General features: G+C 67.8%; 1 protein-coding gene across 1 annotated transcript in view; it reads right to left on the reverse strand.

The window, feature by feature from the left end:
* The window catches only part of NOTCH3 (notch receptor 3), a 36836-nt gene extending 14055 nt beyond the window's left edge, over window positions 1-22781 (reverse strand). Inside the window, 28 exon segments of the mRNA XM_074810695.1 lie at window positions 678-865; window positions 2368-2430; window positions 2433-2480; window positions 2483-2519; window positions 2742-2912; window positions 2914-2971; window positions 4372-4390; window positions 4393-4599; window positions 5300-5452; window positions 5956-5967; window positions 5970-6074; window positions 7209-7322; window positions 7985-8024; window positions 8026-8091; window positions 8093-8132; window positions 8912-9104; window positions 9973-10083; window positions 10856-11089; window positions 11635-11748; window positions 11973-12086; window positions 12932-13117; window positions 13857-14012; window positions 14786-15019; window positions 16143-16265; window positions 16707-16826; window positions 17402-17544; window positions 18758-18839; window positions 22644-22781. Of these exon segments, the coding sequence (XP_074666796.1) occupies window positions 678-865; window positions 2368-2430; window positions 2433-2480; window positions 2483-2519; window positions 2742-2912; window positions 2914-2971; window positions 4372-4390; window positions 4393-4599; window positions 5300-5452; window positions 5956-5967; window positions 5970-6074; window positions 7209-7322; window positions 7985-8024; window positions 8026-8091; window positions 8093-8132; window positions 8912-9104; window positions 9973-10083; window positions 10856-11089; window positions 11635-11748; window positions 11973-12086; window positions 12932-13117; window positions 13857-14012; window positions 14786-15019; window positions 16143-16265; window positions 16707-16826; window positions 17402-17544; window positions 18758-18839; window positions 22644-22731 (3219 nt within the window). The 5' untranslated portion in view covers window positions 22732-22781.
* Window positions 22782-23929: the final 1148 nt, after the last annotated feature.

The following is a 23929-nucleotide window of genomic DNA, read 5'->3' on the forward strand; positions in this document are numbered from 1 at the left end:
TGGGGAGATGCCCTGGCACCCCAAAAATCTCATCTGAGCCCCAAAAGCAATGGTTGGGGAGGGGGAGCACCCATGGGTGGAGGCACCCATCACCCAAAGGACTTTTCACCCAAGGGCAATGCCACCCTCAGTGGCTTGAGGGGTGAGGTGAGCACCCATGGGTGCCCTCACCATGGGAGATGCCCTGGCACCCCAAAAACCTCATCTGAGCCCAAGAGCAGTGGCTGGGTCAGGAGAGCACCCATGGGTGGAGGCACCCATCACCCAAAGGACCATTCACACCACCCTTGGTGGCTTGAGGGGTGAGACGAGCACCCATGGGTGCCCTCATCATGGGGAGATGCCCTGACACCCCAAAAATCTCATCTGAGCCCCAAGAGCAGTGGCTGGGTCAGGAAAGCACCCATGGGTGCTCCAGGGCGGAGGCACCCATCACCCAAGAGACCCATCACCCAAGGGCGATGTCACCCTTGGTGGCTTGAGGGGTGAGACGGGCACCCATGGGTGCCCTCGCCATGGTGGGGGGTGGAGTGCAGCCTCCTTGCACCCATGGGTGCTGCTGCACCCCACCCCCGGCAGAACCAGGCTGGGTGAGCACCCCAAACCCGTGGGGACCCGCAACCCCTGCCCCCACCCCAACCCCCATCTCCCAGGGGACACCCATGGGTGCCGCTCACCTCGCACTCGTAGCCCCCCCCGTAGCTGCGGCAGGCGGCGCCGTGCAGGCAGGGGTTGGGCCGGCAGCGGTCGGGGGGGGTCTGGCAGTAGGAGCCCCCGTAGCCCTGGGGGCAGAGGCAGCGGTGCCCCCCCCCCGGCACCCCCACGCAGCGCCCGCGGCCGTGGCACAGCTGGGCCAGGGGGACACCTGGGGGGGACACGGGGAGGGGGGGGGACAGTGTCAGGGCCAGGGGGAACTGGGGCAGGAGGGGCAGCACCCAGGAAACCCGCCCGGGGGGGGCCCAGTCTGCCCAGTGCCCCAAACTGGGCGGGGGACACAGGTGTCCGGGCTTCTGAGCCCCCTCCCAGTCTGCCCAGTACCCAAACTGGGCGGGGGACACAGGTGTCCGGGCTTCTGAGCCCCTCCCAGTCTGCCCAGTACCCAAACTGGGCGGGGGACACAGGTGTCCGGGCTTCTGAGCCTCCTCCCAGTCTGCCCAGTATCCAAACTGGGAGGGGACGCTTGTGTCCAGGGTTATTAACACTCCCAGTCTTCCCAGTACCCAAACTGGGGGGGGGACACAGGTGTCCGGCTTCTGAGCCCCCTCCCAGTCCACCCAGTAACGCAAACTGGGAGGGCAGTCAGGTGTCTGGACTCCTAAGCCCCCTCCCAGTCTGCCCAGTAACTGGAACTGGGAGGGGATGCTGGTGTCTGGGCTTCTGAGCCCCCTCCCAGTCTGCCCAGTATCCAAACTGGGAGGGGACCCAGGCGTCCAGGCTCCTAAGCCCCCTCCCAGTCTGCCCAGTAACCAGAACTGGGAGGGGATGCTGGTTTCCAGGATTATTAACACTCCCAGTCTTCCCAGTACCCAAACTGGGAGGGGACCCAGGTGTCCGGGCTTCTGAGCCCCCTCCCAGTCTGCCCAGTACCCAAACTGGGAGAGGACTCAGTCCTCCAGGCTTCTTCTACCCTCCCAGTCCTCCCAGTTTCCACACTGGGAGGGAACCCAGCCCTCCAGTCATCCCAGTGCCCCCAGTCCCCCGAACTGGGAAGGAACCCGGCCCTCCCAGTCCTCCCAGTGTCCCCAGTCCCCTGAACTGGGAAGGAACCTGGCCCTCCCAGTCCTCCCAGTGTCCCCAGTCCCCCAAACTGGGAGGGAACCCAGTCCTCCCAGTGCCCCCAGTCCCCTGAACTGGGAAGGAACCCAGCCCTCCCAGTCCTCCCAGCCCTCCCAGTGCCCCAAACTGGGAAGGAACCCAGCCTCCCAGTCCTCCCAGTGCCCCCAGTCCCCCGAACTGGGAAGGAACCCAGCCTCCCAGTCCTCCCAGTGCCCCAGTCCCTGAACTGGAAGGAACCCAGCCCTCCCAGTCCTCCCAGTGTCCCAGTCCCCCAAACTGGGAGGGAACCCAGTCCTCCCAGTGCCCCCAGTCCCCCGAACCGGGAAGGAACCCAGCCCTCCCAGTCCTCCCAGCCCTCCCAGTGCCCCCTGTCCCCTGAACTGGAAGGAACCCAGCCCTCCCAGTCCTCCCAGTGCCCCCTGTCCCCTGAACTGGGAAGGAACCCAGCCCTCCCAGTCCTCCCAGTGCCCCCAGTCCCCCGAACTGGGAAGGAACCCAGCCCTCCCAGTCCTCCCAGTGCCCCCTGTCCCCTGAACTGGGAAGGAACCCAGCCCTCCCAGTGCCCCCAGTGCCCCAGTGCCGGGCGCTGACCTCGCTGGGCGGCGGCGGTGGCGCAGGTGACGTTGGGGACGTCGCAGGCGCTGCCGGTCCAGGGGGGGGGCACAGGCAGGACACGACGCTGCCCGTTTGCCTGCAGCGGCCCCGTGCAGGCAGGGCCCCCCCCGGCACAGGTCCTGGGTGCTCTGCGGGGGGGGGGGGGGGTCGGGGGGTGTCAAAGGGGGTCGGGGGGTGCCCAGGTCGATGGGTGCTGGGGCACCCAGAGCACGGAGGGGGAGGGAAATGGGGTGCCCAGGTCGATGGGTGCCCTCCCCCCCCCCCCCCCAAACCCCCAGGGACCCACGTCGGGTGGGCGCAGGGTGCCCCCTCCCCCCCCAGCACCCATGGGTGCCCCCCCACCCCCTCACCTGGCACTGGGTGCCGGTGTAGCCCGGGGGGCAGAGGCAGCGGAAGGTGTCCCCGGTGGTGACGCAGGTGCCACCCTGCAGGCAGGGCTGCGCCCGGCACCCATCGGGTGGGTGCTGGCAGTGGGTGCCCCAGAACCCGGGGGGGCAGCGGCACGAGAAGGAGGCGACGCCCACAGCGGCACGAGAAGGAGGCGACGCCCTCGACGCAGGTGCCCCCGTTGAAGCAGGAGCTGGGACACACACACACAAAAGGGGCTCAGCACCCACATGGGTGCCCCCGTGACACACTTGGGTGCCGGGGGGGTTGGGCTGGAGAAGGGAGTTATGGGGCAGCCAAGGGCACCCATGGGTGCTGGTACCAGTGGGTGAACCTCGGGACATTCTATGGGCATGGGAAGGGTTGGGGACACCCGGGAGCACCCATGGGTGCTGGTACCAGTGGGTGAACCTCGGGACATTCTATGGGCATGGGAAGGGTTGGGGACACCCGGGAGCACCCATGGGTGCTGGTACCAGTGGGTGAACCTCGGGACATTCTATGGGCATGGGAAGGGTTGGGGACACCCGGGAGCACCCATGGGTGCTGGTACCAGTGGGTGCACCTCGGGACATTCTATGGGCTTGGGAAGGATTGGGACACCCGGGAGCACCCATGGGTGCTGGTGGGTTGGGGAAGGGAGTTATAGGGGGTCCAAGGACACCCATGGGTGCTGGTGGCTTTGGGTGCACTTGGGGACATTCTATGGGCATGGGAGGGCTTGGGACACCCAGGGACACCCATGGGTGCCAATGTCTTTGGGTGCAGACGGGGACATTGCACAGGCACAGGGAGACTGGGGCTACCTGTGGCCACCCAGGGCCACCCATGGGTGCTGAGACCTTCAGGTGTCAATGGGGATATTGTAGGGGCATGGGGTGACATGGGGGCACCCAGGACCAGCTGAGGCCACCCAGGTCCACCCAAAGGTGCTGAGACCTTCAGGTGCAGATGGGGCCATCACAGGGGCATGGGGAGACCTGGGGCCACCCAAGGCCACCCGTGGCTACCTGGGGCCACCCATGGGTGCTGAGACCTCCAGATGCAGATGGGGATATCACATGGGCATGGGGTGACCTCAGGCCACCCAAGGCCACCTGTGGCCACCTGTGGCCACCCAAGGGTGCTGACACCTCCAGATGCAGATGGGGACATCACATGGGCATGGGGTGACCTCAGGCCACCCAAGGCCACCTGGGGCCACCCAAGGGTGCTGATACCTCCAGACATAGACAGGGACATCACATGGGCATGGGGGAGGTCTTGGGGCCACCCAAGGGTGCTGACACCTCCAGATGCAGATGGGGACATCACATGGGCATGGGGTGGGGTCTTGGGGCCACCTGTGGCCACCCAAGGGTGCTGATACCTCCAGACTTAGGGATGTCACATGGGCATGGGGTGGGGTCTTGGGGCCACCCAAGGGTGCTGAGACCTCCAGATGCAAACGGGGACATCACATGGGAACAGGAAGTCTTGGGGCCACCTGGGGCCACCCAAGGGTGCTGAGACCTTCCCACGCAGATGGGGCCATCGCAGGGGCGCGGGGTGACCCGCGGCCACCTCTGGGTACCCGTGGGCACCCGTGGGTACCTGTGGGTGCAGTCGGGACGTCGTGCTGGCAGCGGGGGCCGGTCCAGCCGGGGGGGCAGGTGCAGGTGAAGCTGTTGACGTAGTCGGTGCAGGTGCCGCCGTTGCGGCAGGGCCGGCTCCGGCACTCGTCCTCCTCCGTGCCACAGCGGGGGCCACCGAATCCGGGGGGGCAAGTGCAGGAGAAGGTCCCCACCCCGTCCCGGCAGGTGCCCCCGTTCAGGCAGGGGTCTGGGGGGACACACACACGCCCAGGGGGTCACCCATGACACCCCCCCACTGTCCCAGGTCCCCCTGGTGTCCCCAAGCCCCTCAATGCCCCCCCCAGTCCCCCCAGTATCCCTGTCCCCATGTCCCAGTGTCCCCAGTCCCCCCAGTGTGCCCAGAGCCCCCCAGCATCCCTGTCCTTGCCACGTCCCAGTGTCCCCAATGTCCCCCTCTCAGTGTCCCCCCACCAGTGTCCCCAGTTTCCCCCCCCTTTCCCCCACCCACTGTCCCCAGTCCGCCCAGCACCCCTGTCCCCCATGTCCCAGTGTCCCAGTCCCTCCAGCTTCCCTGTCCCAGTGTCCCCAGTTCCCCCAGTGGCCCCAGAGCCCCCCAGCATCCCTGTCCCCGCCATGTCCCACTGTCCCCGGTTCCCCCAGTGTCCCCCTCTCAGTGTCCCCCCCAGTTTCCCAGTGCTCCCCGTGTGTCTCCCCACCAGCGTCCCCAGTTCCCCCAGTGTCCCCAGCAGCCCTCTCCTTGCCATGTCCCAGTGTCCCCAGTGTCCCCCCTCACTGTCCCCCCCCAGTTTCCCCAGCACCCCCCTGTGTCTCCCCACCAGTGTCCCCAGTTCCCCCCCCAGTTTCCCCCCCACATTTCCTCCTCCTCAGTGTCCCCCCCCCAGCACCCCCGTCCACCCCCCCCCCCCGCTGTCCCTGTGTCCCCTCACCGGGGTGACAGTCATCGAGGTCATGCTGGCAGGTGCCCCCCCCGTAGCCGCGGGGGCAGAGGCACCCAAAGGTGCCGGGGCGGTTGGCGCAGACCCCCCCGTGCAGGCAGGGGCTCTGCCCACACTCATCCACGTCCTCCTGGCAGCGCTCGCCTGGGGGGGCGGGGGGGGGGGGGTCAGGGTGCCCAGGGGGGTTGGGGTGACATGGGGGGGGGTCAGGGTGCCCCAGGGAGGGTCAGGGTGTGGAGTGGGGTGGGGGTGACTGGGGAGATGGGGGGGTCAGGGTGCCCAGGGGGGGTCAGGGTGCCCGGGGAGGGTGTGAGGGTGCCCAGGGGTGGGGGTCAGGGTGCCCAAGGGGGTTGGGGTGACATGGGGGGGGGGTCAGAGTGTCCATGGGGGGATCAGGGTGACTTGGGAGGGGGGGGGTCAAGGGTGCCCAAGAGGGGTCAGAGTGTCAGGGGGGGGTCAGGGTGCCCATGGGGGGCTCAAGGTGTTTGGCGGGGGGGGGTCAGGGTGCTCAGGGGTGTTTGGGTGCTCAAGGGGGGGGTCAGGGTGCTTGGGGCAGGGTCAGTGTGATGGTGGAGGTGGGTGCTGGGGGTGCCAGGGGACCCAGGGGTGCCGGGAGGTGTGTGGGGGGCACCCTGGGGTGCAGGTACCTTGCCAGCCAGGGGGCAGCGGCAGGTGAAGGCCCCGTAGTCGGGGGTGGGGACGCAGACGCCACCGTTGTCACAGGGGTTGGGGGAGCAGGGAGCCAGCGTCACCTCGCACGCCCGCCCTGCGCCCAGGGACCCCGTCAGGCATCGCCGCCCCCCGGGTGACAGGTGGGGGGGGCACCCATAAGGACATGGCCACCATGGGGACACCCAGCATGGTGGCACCCATCAGGACATGGCCACCACCGGGCACCCGATGTGGTGGCACCCATCAGAGCATGGCCATCACTGGGTGCCTGGCATGGTGGCACCCATGAGGACATGGCCACCATGGGGACACCCAGCGTGGTGGCACCCATCAGGACATGGCCACCACTGGGCACACCGATGTGGTGGCACCCATCAGAGCATGGCCATCACTGGGTGCCTGGCACGGTGGCACCCATGAGGACATGGCCACCACGGGGACACCCAGCGTGGTGGCACCCATCAGGGCATGGCCACCACTGGGCACCCGATGTGGTGGCACCCATGATGACATGGCCACCATGGGGACACTTACTCTGGTGGCACCCATTGGGTCACCCAGCATGGTGGCACCCATGAGGACATGGCCACCACGGGGACACCCAGCATGGTGGCACCCATCAGGGCATGGCCACCACTGGGCACCCGATGTGGTGGCACCCATCAGAGCATGGCCATCACTGGGTGCCTGGCATGGTGGCACCCATGAGGACATGGCCACCACAGGGACACCCAGTGTGGTGGCACCCATTAGGGCACCCAATGTGTGGCACCCAGCAGGACATGGCCATCACCAGGTGCCTGGCATGGTAGCACCCATGAGGGTACGGCCACCACTGGGCACCCAACATGGTGGCACCCAACATGGTGGCACCCATGATGACATGGCCACCATGGGGACACTTACTCTGGTGGCACCCATTGGGTCACCCAGCATGGTGACATCCATGAGGACATGGCCACTATGGGGACACTCAACATGGTAGCACCCATCAGGGCGTGGCCACCATGGGGACACCCAATGTGGTGGCACCCATCAGGGCATGGCCACCACCGGCTGCCTGGCATGGTGACACCCATCAAGGCACCCAGAATGGTGGCACCCATCAGGGCATGAGACAAAGCCACCAGGTACATCACTCAGCACCCATGGGTGCCCACCTGTGAAGGGTGGGGCACAGAGGTGTCCCTCCCACCCCCGGACCCCCCCAGCACCCATAGGTGCCCACCTGTGAAGGGCAGGGCGCAGAGGCAGCGGTAGGTGCCAGCGCCGTCCAGGCAGGTGCCCCCGTGGTGACACGGCCCCGAGGCGCATTCGTCCACCTCCACCTGGCACTGGGTGCCTGCGGGGGGGGGGACGACACACGTGTCACCCTGGGTGGGGACACGGGGATGGGGGTGAGGGCGTGGTGGGGACATGGGGACAATGGGGGACGTGGCAGGGGATCCCCAGGGGGGGCAGGAGGTCCCCAGGGTGTTCCCAGATGGGCAGAGCATCCCCAGGGTGACACCAGGGTGTCACTAGGATGGGCAGGGTGTCCCCAGAGGGTCCCCAGGGTGGGCAGAAGGTCCCCAAGGTGTCTCTGGGGGTGGGAGGGGTGTCCCCAGGACGGACCAGGGCTTTCCAGGGTAAGGAGGGTGTTCCCAGGGTGGGCAGAGGGTCCCCAGGGTGGGCAGGGGGTCCCCAGGGTGACACCAGGGTGTCCCCAGGGTGGGCAGGGGTCCCCCAGGGTGGGCAGGGTGTCCCAGAAGGTCCCCAGGGTGCTCCCAGGGTGGGCAGAGGGTCCCCAGGGTGTCACCAAGGTGGGCAGAGGGTCCCCAGGGTAGGCAGGGGGTCCCCAGAGTGACACCAGGCTGTCCCCAGGGTGGGCAGGGTGTCCCCAGAAGGTCCCCAGGGTGCTCCCAGGTGGGCAGAAGGTCCCCAGGGTGTCCCCAGGCTGTCCCCAGGGTGGGCAGGGGTCCCCCAGGGTGTCCCCGGAGAGGGGGGTGTCCCCGGGGGCCGTACCCCGGTATCCGGGGCGGCAGGTGCAGCGGTACCCCCCCCCCCAGGGGGGTGCAGGTGCCCCCGTGGCGGCAGGGCCGGGGGGCACAAGGGTCCTCCCTGCGGGCGCACGTGGGACCCCCCCCAGCCCGGCTGGCACTCGCAGGTGAACCTGGTGGGGGGGGACACACATGCTCATGATGGGTGCTGGGCACCCAAGGGTGCTCCCTGCCAGCCCCCCCCGGCATCCCTGGGCACCCTCAGGTACCCCTAAGCACCCTTGGGTGCCCCCCCCGGCACCTATGGACGCCCTCAGGTACCCCCCTAAGCACATGGGTGCCCCACCAGGCACCCATGGACACCCTGAGGCACCCATGGGCACCCTTAGGCACACACATCCCCCCCAGGCACCCATGGGCACCCATAGACACCCTCGGGCACCCCCCCAGGCACCCTTGGGTGCCCCACTAGACACCCCCTGACCTGGGCACCCAAGGACAACCCAGGGCCACCCTTGGGCACCCTTAAACCCCCCTCTGAAGCACCCACAGACACCCCCAGGCTCCCCGCAAGGCACCCAGAGCACCCATCAGCACCCACAGACATTCTCAGGCACCTCAGAACCCACAATTTGAGCACCCATAGACACCCTCAGGCACCCACGGGCACCCCAGACACCCTTGGTCACCCATAAACACCCCCATGGTCACCCATGGACATCCTTGGGCATCCCCCAAGGCACCCAGAGCACCCATCAGCACCCACAGACATTCTCAGGCACCCCAGAACGCCCAGTCTGAGCACCCATAGACACCCTCGGGCACCCCCATGGGCACCCCCATGGGCACCCCCAGACACCCATGGGCACCCTCGGGCACCCCCATGGGCACCCCCAGACATCCTCAGACTCCCTGTGGGCCCCCTCCCCTCCAGCACCCAATGGGTGCTCACCCGTCGCCGTGGTCGTGGCAGGTGCCGTGGGCACAGGGGCTGCTGCGGCAGGGTTGGGTGCTGGGGCGGCACTGGGTGTCACGGGTGCCCGGCGGGCAGAGGCAGGTGAAGCCGTTGGCACCGTCCACGCAGGTGCCACCCTCGTGGCAGGGGTTGGAGGCGCATTCGTTGATCTCCACGTCGCAACGGGGACCTGGGTGGGGGTGGGACGCATTGGGGGGGGGTTGGGGTTTAGGGTGGGGCACCCTGGTGGGCACCCAATTGGGTCTGCCAATACAGGTAAGTCCACGGGGGCACCCAAGAGGGGCACCAAGCATGGGTGATCGATAGAGGGACCCACCATGGGTGATCAACGTGGGCACCCAACAGAGGTGGTCAACAGGGGCACCCAACAAGAGCACCCAACAAGAGCACCCAACAGGGGTCATCAATGGGGCACCCAACATGGGTAATTAACATGGGTAATCAGCAGGAGCACCCAACAGGAGTCATCAATGGGGCACCCAACATGGGCACTCAACATGAGCGCCCATCATGGGTAATCAATGGAGCACCCAGCAAGAGCACCCAACAGGTAATCAATGGGGCACCCAACATAGGCACCCCCACGCCAACACCCAAACAGACACCAAGCCCCTCCCAGCACCCATGGGAGCACCCAGTGGACACCGAGCCTCCCTAACACCCATGGGAGCACCCAACAGACACCAAGGCCTCCCAGCACCCATGGGAGCATCCAAAAGACACCAAGCTCTCCCAGCACCCATGGGAGCACCCAACAGACACCAAGGCTTCCCAGCACCCATGGGAGCACCCAACAGACACCAATCCCCCCAGCACCCATGGGAGCACCCAGTGGGCACCAAGCCCCTCCCAGCACCCATGGGAGCACCCAGCGGACACCAAGCCTCCCTAACACCCATGGTAGCACCCAACAGACACCAAGGCCTCCCAGCACCCATGGGAGCACCCAACAGACACCAATCCCCCCAGCACCCATGGGAGCACCCAGTGGGCACCAAGCCCCCCCAGCACCCATGGGAGCACCCACAGGCACCCACCGGTGAAGCCGGGCTGGCAGACACAGTCGTAGCGGTCGAGGCCGTCGTGGCAGGTGCCGTGGGCGCAGGGGTTGCTGGCGCAGTCGTCGGGGTTCACCTCGCAGTTGACACCTGCACCCAAGGGTGGCCGGACCTCAGCACCCACCCCGTGACCGGGTGGGGCACCCTGGGGCGAAGGGTCGAGTCGCCCAGGTGGGGTGTCCCACCAACCCCCTTCCTGGCCCGTGGGCACATGGGATGTGGTGGCACCCAGTGAGGACCCTGTGGTGGCACCCACCCCATGGCCTGATGGGACCCAAGGCCATGCCCAGCACCCACTTCATGCTCAGTAAGACCCGACACCATCTCCCTCACCCACCCCATGCCCAGAGAAGACCCAGCTCCACACCCAGCACCCATCCCAAGCCCAGAGAAGACCCAACTCTATGCCCAGCACCACCTCATGCCTAGACGAGACCCAACACCATCTCTAGCACCCACCCCTTGCCCAGATGAGACCCAACATGGTCTCCAGCACCCACCCCATGCCCGGATGAGACCCAACTCTATGCCCAGCACCCACCTCATGCCTAAACAAGACCCAACACCATCTCCAGCACCCACGCCTTGCCCAGATGAGACCCAACATGGTCTCCAGCACCCACCCCATGCCCAGATGAGACCCAGCTCTATGCCCAGCACCCACCCCATGCCCAGATGAGACCCAACATGGTCTCCAGCACCCATCTCATGCCCAGACGAGACTCAACACGGTCTCCAGCACCCACCCCATGCCCAGATGAGACCCAACTCTATGCCCAGCACCCACCCCTTGCCCAGATGAGACCCAGCATGGTCTCCAACACCCACCCCATGCCCAGATGAGCCCCACCCCGGGCCCTACCAGTGGTGCCGGGGGGGCAATTGCACTGGTAGGCGTCGACGCGGTCGATGCACTTCCCGCCGTGGCGGCAGGGGCTGCTGGCGCACTCGTCCCGCTGGCGCTCGCAGCGGGTGCCGGTGAAGCCGGGGGCGCAGGCGCAGGAGAAGCTGGCGACGCCGTCCAGGCACGTCCCGTGGTGGCAGGGGTCCGGCCAACAGTCGTCCACGTTGTGCTCGCAGAGGGCACCCTCGAAACCTGAGGGGGCAGGGGAGGGCACCCATGGGCGGAGGGTGGGCAATGCAGGGTGCCATGGACACCCATGGATGCAGGGTGGCCAATGCCAGGATGTTGGGGACACCCATGGGTGCAGGTTGGCCAATGCCAGGAGATCAAGGACACCCACGGGTGCAAGGGTGGTCAATGCTGTGGATTCATGGCCACCCATGGGGGCAGGATGGGCAATGCCAGGATGTTGGGGACACCCATGGGTGCAGGTTGGTCAACACATTGAGGTTAGGGCCACCCATGGGTGCCAGGTGGTCTATGCCAGGAGATCAAGGGCACCCATGGGTGCATGATGGTCAATGCCTGGGTTCCCTGGCCACCCATGGGTGCAGGTTGACCAATGCTGTGGATCCATGGCCACCCACAGGTGCACGATGGTCAGTGTCGTCTTCCATGGCCACCCACGGGTGCCAACTGGTCAACGCTGGGTTCCGTGTCCACCCATGGGTGCCAGGTGGCCAATGCCAGGGTTCCGTGCCCACTCATGGGTGCTGGGGGTCCCGGTGGGTGCTCACCCTCAGCACAGCGGCACTCGTAGCCGTTGGGGCGGTCGAGGCACTTGGCGCCGTTGCGGCAGGGGGTGCTGGCGCACTCGTCCATGTCCGTCTGGCAGGTGGGACCCGAGAAACCTGGGTGGGGGGCACCCATGGGTGGGGGGGGGGGAGAGGGAATGAGCCCCCTATGGGCTCCCCCAACTCCTCTCAGGGCACCCCCAGAGTTCTTGCACCCCTCAAAAGGGGCCACCTCGTCCTGGAGCACCACCCATGCCCAGGAGCCCACAGGTGGGTGCCCAGGGATGGGTGGGGGGGTGGGTGCTGAGGGGGTGGTGGGTGGGTGCTGGGTGGGTGCTCACCGGGGGGGCAGGAGCAGGAGAAGCCATTGACCAGGTCGTGGCAGCGGCCGCCGTTGGCGCAGGGGCTGCTCTGGCACTCGTCCACCTCCAGCTCGCACAGGGGCCCGCTGAACCCTGCACCCACCGCCACCGTCACCCACCCTGCGCCCCCTGGCACCCTCACCCCCACCCTGACACCACCTTGCCCCACCCCATGCCCACATGGGGAACCCCTTGGCTGTGCAAGTGTAGGTGAAGGCTGCCTGGACCCACCAGGACCCACACCGAGACCATGACCCATCCCAGGTCCCACACCAAGACCCCCGCCCATCCCAACACCCATCCCAGCACCCATCCCAAGACCCCCACCAGGTCCCACCTCACATCCCCCGCCCATCTCAGGTCCCCCACCAAGACCCCCACCCATCCCAAGACCATACATGGTCCTACACCGGATCTCAGAACCACACCAGGACCCACCCCAGGCCCCCCACCCATCCCAGGTCCCATGCCAGGTCTCCCACTAATCCCAGCACCCAAATCCCAAGACCCCCACCCATCCCAGCACCCATTCCAAGACCACACCAGGTCCCACAACCACACCAGAACCCGTCCCAGGTCCCAGATCCATCCCATGACCCATCCCAGCACCCATCCCAGGTCCATCCAAAGACCCCCACCCATCCCAAGACCACACCAGGGCCCACACCCATCCCAGGTCTCCCACCCATCCCAGCACCCATCCCAAGACCATACCAGGACCTACACTAGATCCTACAACCATACCAGCACCCATCCCAGGTCCCCCACCCATCCAAGACCCATCCCAAGACTCCCACCCATCCCCAGACCACCCCAGCTCCCACACCCCCACGACAACCCATCCCAGGTCCCTCCCCACCATCCCAGGACCACCCCAGCTCCCACCCCAGGTCCCACCTCCACCCCAGCCCCCCACCACCCATGGGTGCTGCCCCCACCGGCCATGCAGATGCAGGTGAAGCGCCCGATGCGGTCCAGGCAGGTGGCCTGGTTGCGGCAGGGCCCCGACAGACACTCGTTGACGTCGCTCTCGCAGCGCGGCCCCGCGTAGCCCCGCCCGCAGCGGCACTCGAAGGAGCCCTGGGTGTTCACGCAGCGCCCAAAGTGCTCGCAGGGGTTGGCGCCTGGAAGGGGCGGGGCAAGGGAGGGGTCAGCACCCATGGGTGGCCTCCACCGATGGGTGCTCCTCTTCTTGGGTCCATCACCACGGTGATGGCTCACAGGGGTGTAGTTCTGCTGCGCTCTCTGCCCATGGATGACGCCCCCACCATGAATGATTGCCCACCACCACCACCCATGGATGCCCCCCCCACCCATAGGTGTCCCCAATACCCATGGTTGCACCCAACACCCATGGGTGCCCTCCCTCTTGGCTCAGTTGCCATGGTGATGGCTCATGGGGGTGCAGTCCTACCTGTGCTCTCTGCCCATGGTTGACCGCCCCCCCCCCCACCATGCATGGCCACCCCCTACCACCACCCAAGGGTGCCCCCAACACCCATGGGTGCCCCCCAACACTCATGGGTGTCCTCAACACCCATGGGTGTCCTCCCTCTTGGGTCCATCACCATGGAGATGGCTCGTGGACGTGCAGTCCTGCCTTTGCTCTCTGCCCATGCTTGACCCCCCACCATGAATTGCCGCCCACCACCACTCAGGGGTGCCCCCAACACCCATGGGTGCTCCTCTTCTTGGGCCCATCACCATGGTGATGGCTCATGGGGGTGCGGTCCTGCCCATCCTCTCTGCCCACAGATGACCCTACGCCCACAAACGGGTGCCTCAACCTACAGGTGCCCTCCATCGATGAGTGTCCCACACCCACAGGATCCCCCTCCCCACCCATGGGTGCCCCCCACCCACCGATGGAGCACTCGTCGACGTCCTGGTCGCAGGCGCCGCCGGTGAAGCCGGGGGGGCAGGTGCAGATGGCGCGGCCGTTGACGGGGTTGGTGTCGCAGATGGCGTCCTCGTGGCAGGGGTTGCTGACACAGGCGTCGTCCAGGTGGCACAGCAGGCCTGGCACCCACCGGGGCATCAGGGCACCCATGGGGGTGAAACCCCCCCAGTGGGTGCCCACCCCATGCCAAGGGGGCTCATGGGTGCTTTGACCCCTACCTGAGGTGCCCACCCCCCAAGCAAGAGGCCCCATGGGTGGTGCCCACCCCCATGATGGTGCCACCCAACTCCATGCCAAGGCCACCTCAGGGTGCCCACCCCCATCCTGGTGTCACCCAATCTCTGCCAAAGCCACCCCAGGGTGCCTACCCCATGCCAGGGTCCCCACGGGGTGATGCCCACTTCATGCTGGTGCTACCCAACCTGTGCCAAGGCCACCTCAGGGTGCCCACCCCACACCAGGGTGTTCTGAGGTCTCCCACCCCATGCTGGGGTGCCCACCCAAAGTCAGGGTGCCCCTGGAGGTTCCCCATCCCATGTCAGGGTGCTCTTGGGGGTCCCCACCCAAAGCCAGGGTGCACTTATGGGTGCCCCACCACATGTCAGGGTGCTCTCAGAGGTCCCCCACCCCACGCCAGGGTGCCATTGAAGGTTCCCACCCCATACCAGGGTGCCCTTGGGGGTGCCCACCCCATGCCAGGGTGCCCTTAGAGGACCCCACCCCATGCCAGCATGCTCTTATGGGTGTCCACCCCACCCCAGGGTCCTCTTGGAGGTCCCCACCCCACCCCAGAGTGCCCTTGGGCACCTCCTCCCCCACACCAGCCCCAGGACTCCCTTGAGGTTGCCCACCCCACGGCACCCTCACGGGTGCCCCCCCACCCACCCCTCACCCGTCTTGCCCATGGGGCAGGCGCAGTAGAAGGAGGCCACGCGGTCGTGGCAGGTGGCCCCGTTGAAGCAGACGGCGGTGGCGCAGTCGTCGATGTTCTCGCTGCAGCTCTCGCCCGTCCAACCGTTGACGCAGACGCAGGTGTGGCCACCTTGGGTGTTGAAGCAGGTGCCCCCGTTGTGGCAAGCGTTGGGCTGCAGTTGGCACTCGTCCACGTCCTCGGTGCAGAACTGGCCTGGGGGGGGGAGGGAGGGGGGGGACATGGGGGGGTGGGGGGGTCAAGCAGGGCTTGGTGAGCAACCTGAGGAACCTTCTTGGAGACCACCTGAGAACATCTCAGGGACCGCCTTGGCCTGAGTCTGCTGAGGACCTGTGGGACCTGCTTGATGACCACCTTGGGGACCATCTCAGGGGACACCTTGGTCACGACCCCACCAGCCACCTCAGGGACCTCCTTGGTGACCACCTTGGGGACCATCTCAGGGACCATCCTGGTCTACACCCCCCTGACCATCTTGGAGACCACCTTGAGGACCACTTTGAGGCCACTCAGGTCCCCACCCTGCTGACCACTTCGAGGCCCACCTTGGGGCCTTCCTTGATGACCACCTCAGGGGACACCTTGGTCACCACCCCACTGACCACCTCAGGGACCCCCTTGATGACCACCTTGGGGACCATCTCAGTGACCACCTTGGGGACCTCCATGGTGATCAGCTCCATGACCATCTCAGGGACCACCTTGGTCCACACCCTGACAGCCACCTTGGGGTCCTCCTTGGTGACCACTTCTGGGATCATCTCAGGGACCATCCTGGGCCCCATCTCAGTGACAACTTTGATGCCCACCCTGGTGACCACCTCAATGACCACCCTCGTGCCCACCTTGGTCCATGCCCAAGTGCCCACCTTGATGACAACCTCAATGACCACCTCGGTGACCACCCTTGTGCCTACTCTGGTGTTTACCTCAGTGGCCACCTTGGTGCCCACCTCAGTGACCACCCTGGTGACCACCTTGGTTCACAGCCACGTGCCCACCTCAGTGACCACCTCGATGACCACCTTGATGACCACCTTGGTCCATGCCCAAGTGCCCACCCTGATGCCCACCCTAGTGTCTACCTCAGTGCTCACCTTGGCCCATGCCCACATGTCCACCTTGGTGACCACCTTGGCAACCACCTCAATGACCACCTTGGTGCCACCTTGGTGACCACCTCGATGACCATCTTGGTGCCCACCTCAGCCACTATCAGTCTTGAAGCCCACCCTGGTGGCCACCCCATTGCCCACCTCCCCCAGTGCCCTCCCAGTGCCCTCCCAGTGCCCCCCAGTGCCCCCAGTGCCCCCCTCACCCGTCCACTCGGGGGGGCACTGGCAGTTGTAGGTGTTCACCCCGTCCACGCAGGTGCCCCCGTGGAGACACTTGTGCCCGGGACAATCGTCCACGTTGGTCTCGCAGGTGGGACCCTCAAAGCCTTGGGGACACCCAGGGTGGGGGGGTCAGGGTGGGGCCAGGGACCCCCCCCCCAATCCACTGGCACCCAGCACCCCCTAAACCCATCCGGGGTGTCACCGGGGAGCCCTGTGGGTGCCAAGGGTGATGGGTGCCAAGGACACACACCCCCCCCCCAGGGACCCCCCCCCAGTTCCAGGGACCCCCCCTCAGTTTTCAGGGACCCCCCCCTAATTTTCAGGGTTCCCCCCCAGCACCGGGGACCCCCAGGGACCCTCCCAGAGACCCCCATCGATTTCCAGGGACCCCCCCAGCACCACGGACCCCCAAGAGCCCCCCCCCCCAACTTCCAGGGACACTCCCCCTCCCCCAAGACCCCCCCCCTCCCCCTCCCCGAGTGCACCCAGGCATCGGGGACCCCCCACCCCCCCCCCCCGCAGCACCCATGGGTGCCAGCACCCACCAGGCAGACAGGCACAGTCGAAGGGCCCCTCCCCCAGCTGGCGGCAGGTGCCCCCGTTCAGGCAGGGGGAGGGGGTGCAGGGGGGGGAGGGGGCCGTCTCCAGGGGGGTGCAGTCGGGACCTGGGGGGGGGGGTGGGCAGGGGGGCACCCATGGGTGCTTGCTGGCACCCCGCCCACCCCTTAGGACCCCCCCCCCCCCACCCAGAGGACTCTCCCCCCAGCGCAGATCCTCACCCCCCCCCCCGAAACCCCTCCATGGGCCACCCCCACCCTTGGGGTCCCCCCACCCCATAGCGCCCCACCATGGGACCCCCCCCCCACCCATGGTCCATCCCCCTCTATGGGTCTCCCCCCCACACACACTGTGTCCCCCCTACAGGGGACACCCCCATACCCCCCCCATTGTCCCCCTCCCACCCATGGGACCCCCCCACCTCATTGTCATCCCCCCATGGGGTCCCCACACCCTTGCGGACCCCCACCCATGGGACACCCCCCACCCCTATCCCCTCACCCCATAACCCCCCCCAACAACTCCACTGTCCCCCCCACCCATGGGACACCCCCACCCATGTCCCCTCACCCCATAACACCCCCCCCAACACCCCCCACCCGTGTCCATCCCCCCCCCCCCCTCGATGAGACCCCCCACACCCTTGGGGTCCCCCCATCCCCTGGCCCCCCCCCCCACTCACGGCGGGTGCCGGGGGGGCAGAGGCAGCGGGAGCGCAGGGTGCCCTGGCGCAGGGTGCTCTGGCAGAGACCCCCGGGGGGGCAGGGCGAGGGGGTGCAGGGGTCCCGCAGGTGGCACCGGTCCCCCAGCACCCCCGGCTGGCACCTGTGGGGGCACCCATGGGAGACACGGCACCGGGGGGGGGCAGGCTGGGACCCCCACGGCACCCAGGGGAGACCTCGGACCCCCCCCCAGCACCCAGGGGAGACCTCGGACCCCCCCCCCAGCACCCAGGGGAGACCTCGGACCCCCCCCAGCACCCAGGGGACCCCCCCAGCACCCAGGGGAGACCTCGGACCCCCCCCCAGCACCCAGGGGACCCCCCCAGCACCCAGGGGAGACCTCGGACCCCCCCCCCCAGCACCCAGGGGAGACCTCGGACCCCCCCCCAGCACCCAGGGGAAGCACCCATGGGACCCCCAGCACCCAGGGGAGACCCCATGGCAGACCCACAGTTCCCAGGGGACACCCCCCCCCCAGCACCCGTGGGACCCCCCCAGCACCCATGGGGGTCCTACATCCCCATGCAACCCCCCAAGTCACCCAGGGGACCCCCCCCCCCGTGCCACTCACTGCATCCCCCCCCCCTCCCAAGTGTGGGGTGGTCCCATGGGTGCCCCCCCCCCCCCCCCGAAGGACACGGGGTGGGGGGAGGGGCAGGGTGCCAGGGCTGCTTCCCCCTCCCGCCCCCCTTGCTGGGGGGGGGGGGCCCAGGCGTCCGGGCAGGGTGGGGGTGAGGGTGGGGGGGGCACCCTGGGAACGTGGCCCCGGGCAGACTCCCACGGCCCCCCCCTCCCCCCCCCTCCTGCCTGTCCTGCCTGGGCAGGCAGCGCCCTGCCTGCACCCGCGGGCAGCGGGGGGAGGGGCAGGGGAGCGGGGGGGGGGGCACCCCGGGGTGCCCCCACCCAGCTGGTGGTGGGTTATGGGGTGCCCCTGGACGGGGGGGGGGGCTATGGGGTGCCCGGGGGGGGGGTTGTGGGGTGCTGGGGGGGTTGTAGGGTGCCGGGGGGGGGGGGGCTATGGGGTGCCCTGGGGGGGGGTGGTGAGTGACCATGGGGGGGGCGGGGGGGCTATGGGGTGCCATGGGGGGGCTTGTGGGGTGCTGGGGGTGCCCTGGGGGTGCGATGGGGCAGGGGGGTGCCCTGGGGGGGGGTTTATGGGGCACAGCGGGGGTGTGGGTGCCCTGGGGGGGCTATGGGGTGCTATGGAGGTGGGGGGGGGGGAGAAGCATCGGAGGTGGGGGGGTGCACCCATGGGGGGGGGGTGTCACCACCCTGGGGGGCACCCATGGGTGGGGGGGGGGGGGGGGGGCACTCACAGGCAGGTGGTCCGGCCCTGGGGGTCCAGCACACAGACCCCCCCGTTCTCGCAGGGCGACGCCCCCTCGGGGCACGGCAGCACTGGGGGGGGCGGGGGGGGGTCAGCCCCACGGCACAGCCCCCCCCTGCCCCACAGATCCCCCCGGAGCCCCACAGATCCCCCCACCCCACACACTGCCCCATAGATCCCCCATTGCCCCCCCCACTGCCCCACAGATCCCCCATTGACCCCCCTTCTGCCCCATAGATCCCCCCCTGCCCCACACATCCCCACCCCACAGCCCCACTGCTGCCCCCCAAGTCCCCACTTCTGCCCCCCCCCAGTTACACCCCATCATTCCTGCCCCACAACCAGCTCCCCCCAGCCCCATAGCCCAGCCCCCCAAGTGGCTGCCCCACACCCCACTGCCCTATAGCCCCCCGTTACTGCCCCCCAAGTGACTGCACCCCCCCTTCCCTGCCCCCCAACTCCCCCTCCTGCCCCCCCACATCCCTGCCCCACAACTACCCCCCCCAGCCCCACATGCTGCCCCCCAACCGGGCCCCGCTCTGGGGCTGGGACCCCCCAACAGGCCGGGGACCACCCGCCCTGCCCCCCCTCCCCCCTCCCTCCCCTCCCCCCCCCCCCGCCCCGAGGGACCAGGCGGCCGGGCCGTGGGAACGGCGGGGGAGGGGCAGTTGGGGTCACCCGGGGTCACCCACGTCACACCCCCCCCCCCCCCCTCCCCCAACCAGGCTCCTTGCGGGGGGGGGGGGGGGGAGGGGGGAGTGTGAGGTCACTGCACACGCGTGTGCAAGCGGCGTGCACGTGCGACCCCTCCCCCCCCCTTCACCCCCTCCCCCCCCCGCTGGTGCCCCCGTGGCTGCGCTGGGCCTTGCACACTCACCCCCCCCCCAGTCTGGGCCTTGCACACTCGCTGTGCCACGTGTTTGTGCCTTGCACGCTCAGCGCACGCTCACTGCGCCCCGGCCTTGGCCCTTGCACGCTCATCGCACACTGCGTGTGCCTTGCACGCTCACTGCGCCCTGCACACTCGTTGTGCCCTGGACTTGTGCCTTGCACACTCATCGCACACTCATTGAGCCCCGTGCTTGTGTCACACACTCGCTACACGCTCACCGCACCGCATGCTTGTGCCTTGCACACTCACCTCACACTCTGCGTGTGCCTTGCACGCTCGTTGCACACTCATTGAGCCCCATGCTTGTGTTGCACGCTCACTACACGCTCACCGCACCATGTGCTTGTGCCTTGCACACTCACCTCACACTCACTGCACTCGCTGCACTACGTGCTTGTGCCTTGCACACTCACCGTGCCGCGGGTTTGAGTGTCGCACGCTCTCTGCACGCTGTACGCCTGCCTTGCACGCTCACCGAGCCCTGTATTTGTGCTTTGCACACTCACCACACGCTCACTGCGCTCCAGCCTTGTGCCTTGCACGCTCGCTGCACGCTCTCTGCACCTGCGTGTGTGCCTTGCACTCTCACCACACGCTCACTGCGCCCTGGGCTTGTGCCTTGCACACTCATTGCACACTCACTGTGCCCCGCGCTTGTGTTGCACGCTCACCACACACTCGCTGCACCATGGGTGTGCCTTGCACACTCACTACACCCTGTACTTGTGCTTTGCACGCCCACTGCCCTCACTGCATCTTGTCCTTGTGCCTTGCATGCTCACCACACCCTCACCGCACATTGTGCTTGTGCCTTGCACGCTCACTGCACGCTGTGCGTCTTGCACACTCACCACACCCTGTACTTGTGCTTTGCGCACTCCCTGTGCCCCCTCCTTGTGTTGCACACTCACTGCACTGTGTTTATGTCTTGCACGCTCACCACACGCTCCCTGCACCCTGTACTTGTGCTTTGCACACTCACTACACACTCACCCTGCCCCTGCCTCGTGCCTTGCACTCTCACTCCACGCTCTCTGCGTGCTGCACTTGTGGCTTGCACGCTCACTGCACCTCGGGCTCCTGCCTTGCACACTCATCACACAGTTGCTGCGCCCCAGGTTTGTGCCCTGCACACTCACCGCACCCCGTGCTTGTGCCTTGCACACTCGTTGCACGCGCACCGCACACTCACCGCACCCCGCGCTTGTGCCTTGCACACTCGTTGCACGCGCACCGCACACTCACCACACCCCGAGCTCGTGCCTTGCACACGCGCCGCCCCCCCCAGCCCATCGCACACTCACTGCGTCACGTGCTTGTGCCTTGCACACTCGTTGCACACTCGCTGCGCCCCGCACACGCGTGGCCCCGGCTCCCTGCGCCCCAAATCCCCGTGAAACGCCCCAAATCCCTGCACCCCCCCCCCAAACCGCTGCACCCAGAGTCACCCCCCCCCCCGCCCCCCCCGCCCCCCCCGCCCCCCCCATCCCAGCGTGCACCGCGGGGCACAGCAGCCCCCTCCCCCCTCCCCCCTCCCCAAATCCCCGCGCCCCAAATCGCTGCCCCCCACCCCCCCCTTTCCCCTCCCCCCCCCAGCCCCGTTCCCACGGCCCGGCCCCTCCCCCCCCCCACTGCCCCCCCTCCCCCCCCCAAGCCCCTCCCCCCCGCCCGTCCCCGCGTTCCCACGGTCCCGCCAACACCCCCCCTCCCCCCCCCCGGCCCCGGGATCGCCCCTCCCCCCCCCCCAAACGGGGTCCGGGTCCCCCCCCCCCCCCCTCCCCCACCTTCCCACGGTCCCGGTCCCCCCTCCCATCCCCCTCCCCCCTCCCCGGTCCCGGGGCCGCTCCACCCCCCCCCGCCCCGGTTGAGCCCGGTCGAGCCCAGTCGGTCCCGGCTGAGCCCACTTGGGCCCGGTTTAGCCCCGGTTTAGTCCCGGTTTAGCCCCGGTTCCGCCCCTCCCCCCCCCCGTCTCTCCAAACTTTTTCCGCGCCGCCAAAGTGCGGCCGCGCCGCCCCTCCCCCATCCCGGGACCCTCCGGGATCAACCGAGACTAAACTGGGACTAAACCGGGACCGACCGGGACTAAACCGGGACCGACCGTGGGGGCTCCGCCCCCCCCTTCCCCCCCCCCCCCCCGCCCCCAACCCCGGCCCCATTCGGGTCGTTCCCGGGGGAGCTAAAGCTGCTCCCGACCCCCCTCCCAGCCCGGTTCGGCTAAACTCGGCTTAAGCTCGGCACGATTCGGCTCAGCTCGGCTCGGTCCTGAATGGTCCCGGTCCCCCCCCGGCTCGGTTCGGCTTAACTCAGCTCAGCTCAGCCTGGTTTAGCTCAGTTCAGCCCAGCTCAGCTCGGCCCGATTCGGCTCGGCTTAGCTCAGCCCACCTCGGTTTAACTCTGCTCAGCTCTGCTGAGCCCGGTTCGGCTCAGCTCGGCTTAGCTCTATCCAGCTCGGTTCAGCCCGGCTGAGCTCAGCTCAGCCCGGTTCGGCCCGGCTTAACTCAGCCCAGTGTGGTTCAGCTCAGCTCAGCTCTGGTGGGCTCAGCTCAGTTCGGCTTAACTCAACCCGGCCCAGCTCGGTTCGACTCAATTTAGCTCAGTTCATCTCAATTTGGCTCGATTAGTCCCGACTCAGCCAACTTCATCCCAGCTTGGTTCGTCCCGGCTGAGCTCGGCTTCACTCAACTCGATTCGGTTCAGCTCAGTTGAGCTCAGCTCGGTTCGGCTCAGCTCGGTTGAGCTCAGCTCGATTCAGTTCAGCTCAGTTGAGCTCAGCTCGGTTCGGTTCAGCTCAGTTTAGCCCCGCTCAGTTCGCCTTTTAGTCCGGCTCAACTCCGCTCCGTTCACCTTAGTCCGGCTCAACTCGACCCAGCTCAGTCCCGCTTAACTCAGCCCCGGCCTCCCCCTTCCTGCCCCGTTACTCCCGTCCCACTTAGTCCCGGCTCAGTTAGTCCCGACCCAGTTAAGCCCAGTTCACCCCACTCACCTGAGGCCGCCCCGAGTGGCAGCAGCAGCAGCAGCAGCAGCGCCGGGGCCCCCCCCTCGCCCCCCCCTGGGGCCCCCCCCCGGCCCATGGCGGCAGCGGGGCCCGGCCTAGCCCGGCCCGGCTTAGCCCGGCCCGGCTCAGCCCCGCTCCGGCCCCGCCAGACGGAGCCGCCGACCGCTGCCGGGGACACGCCCCCCCCCCTCCCCACCCCCCCCCGCGACACGCCCACGGGGCGGGGACAAGGCGCGGGAAACGCCCACTCGGCCCCGCCCCCCGCGCCCCTCCCCCCCCCCCCCCGGGTCCCCCAGGGTGGGGGAGGGGCGTGCAGCTGTTGCCCCCCCCCCCCCCCCCTCCCAGCAGCTGCCGGGCCCGGCGCCAGCGCGGGGGGCCCCGAGCAGGGGGACCCCCCACCCCCACCCCCCTCCCCTCCCCCACCAGGGCACGGCCCCGCCCCCACCCCGGCGGGTTTTTCTGGTTCTGCCCCCCCTGAAAAAATTGTTAAAAAGAAAAAAAAGAAAAAAAAAAAAAAAAAAAAAAAAAAGAGAAGCAAAGTCGCCCGGGAACATTCCTGAGGCTCGGCTGGGCGCTGGCACCCATGGGTGCTGGCAGTGACACCTGGGAGCTCGTACTGACACCCATGGGTGTCGGCTCTGGCACCCAGGAGAGGGCACCAGCACCCATGGGTGCTGGAAGTGCCACCCACATGTGATATTGGCACCCAGGGGTGCTCGCACTGGCACCCAGGCTTGGTGCTGGCACCCATGGGTGCTGGCTCTGTCACCCAGGAGGCAGCACTGGCACCCATGGGTGCTGGCAGAGGCACCCGGGGACTGGCACTGGCACCCAGGCTTGGTGCTGGCACCCATGGGTGCTGGCTCTGCCACTCCGGGACTGACATTGTCACCCATGGGTGCTGCTACTGGTACCCAGGAGATGGCACCAGCACTCACAGGTGCTGGAAGTGACACCCACAACATGATACTGGCACCCATGGGTGCTCACACTGTCACTTGGGGTCAGCACTGGCACCCATGGGTGCTGCCACCAGCACCCCGGACAGGGCACCAGCACCCATGGGTGCTGGCAGTGACACCTGGGAGCTTGTACTGACACCCATGGGTGTCGGCTCTGGCACCCAGGAGAGGGCACCAGCACCCATGGGTGCTGGAAGTGCCACCCACATGTGATATTGGCACCCATGGGTGCTCACACTGTCACTTGGGGTCAGCACTGGCACCCATGGGTGCTGCCACCGGCACCCAGGACATGACACCAGCACCCATGGG

Source organism: Strix aluco, chromosome 38, assembly GCF_031877795.1.
Source record: "Strix aluco isolate bStrAlu1 chromosome 38, bStrAlu1.hap1, whole genome shotgun sequence".
In the NCBI taxonomy this organism is placed as follows: Eukaryota; Metazoa; Chordata; class Aves; order Strigiformes; family Strigidae; genus Strix; species Strix aluco.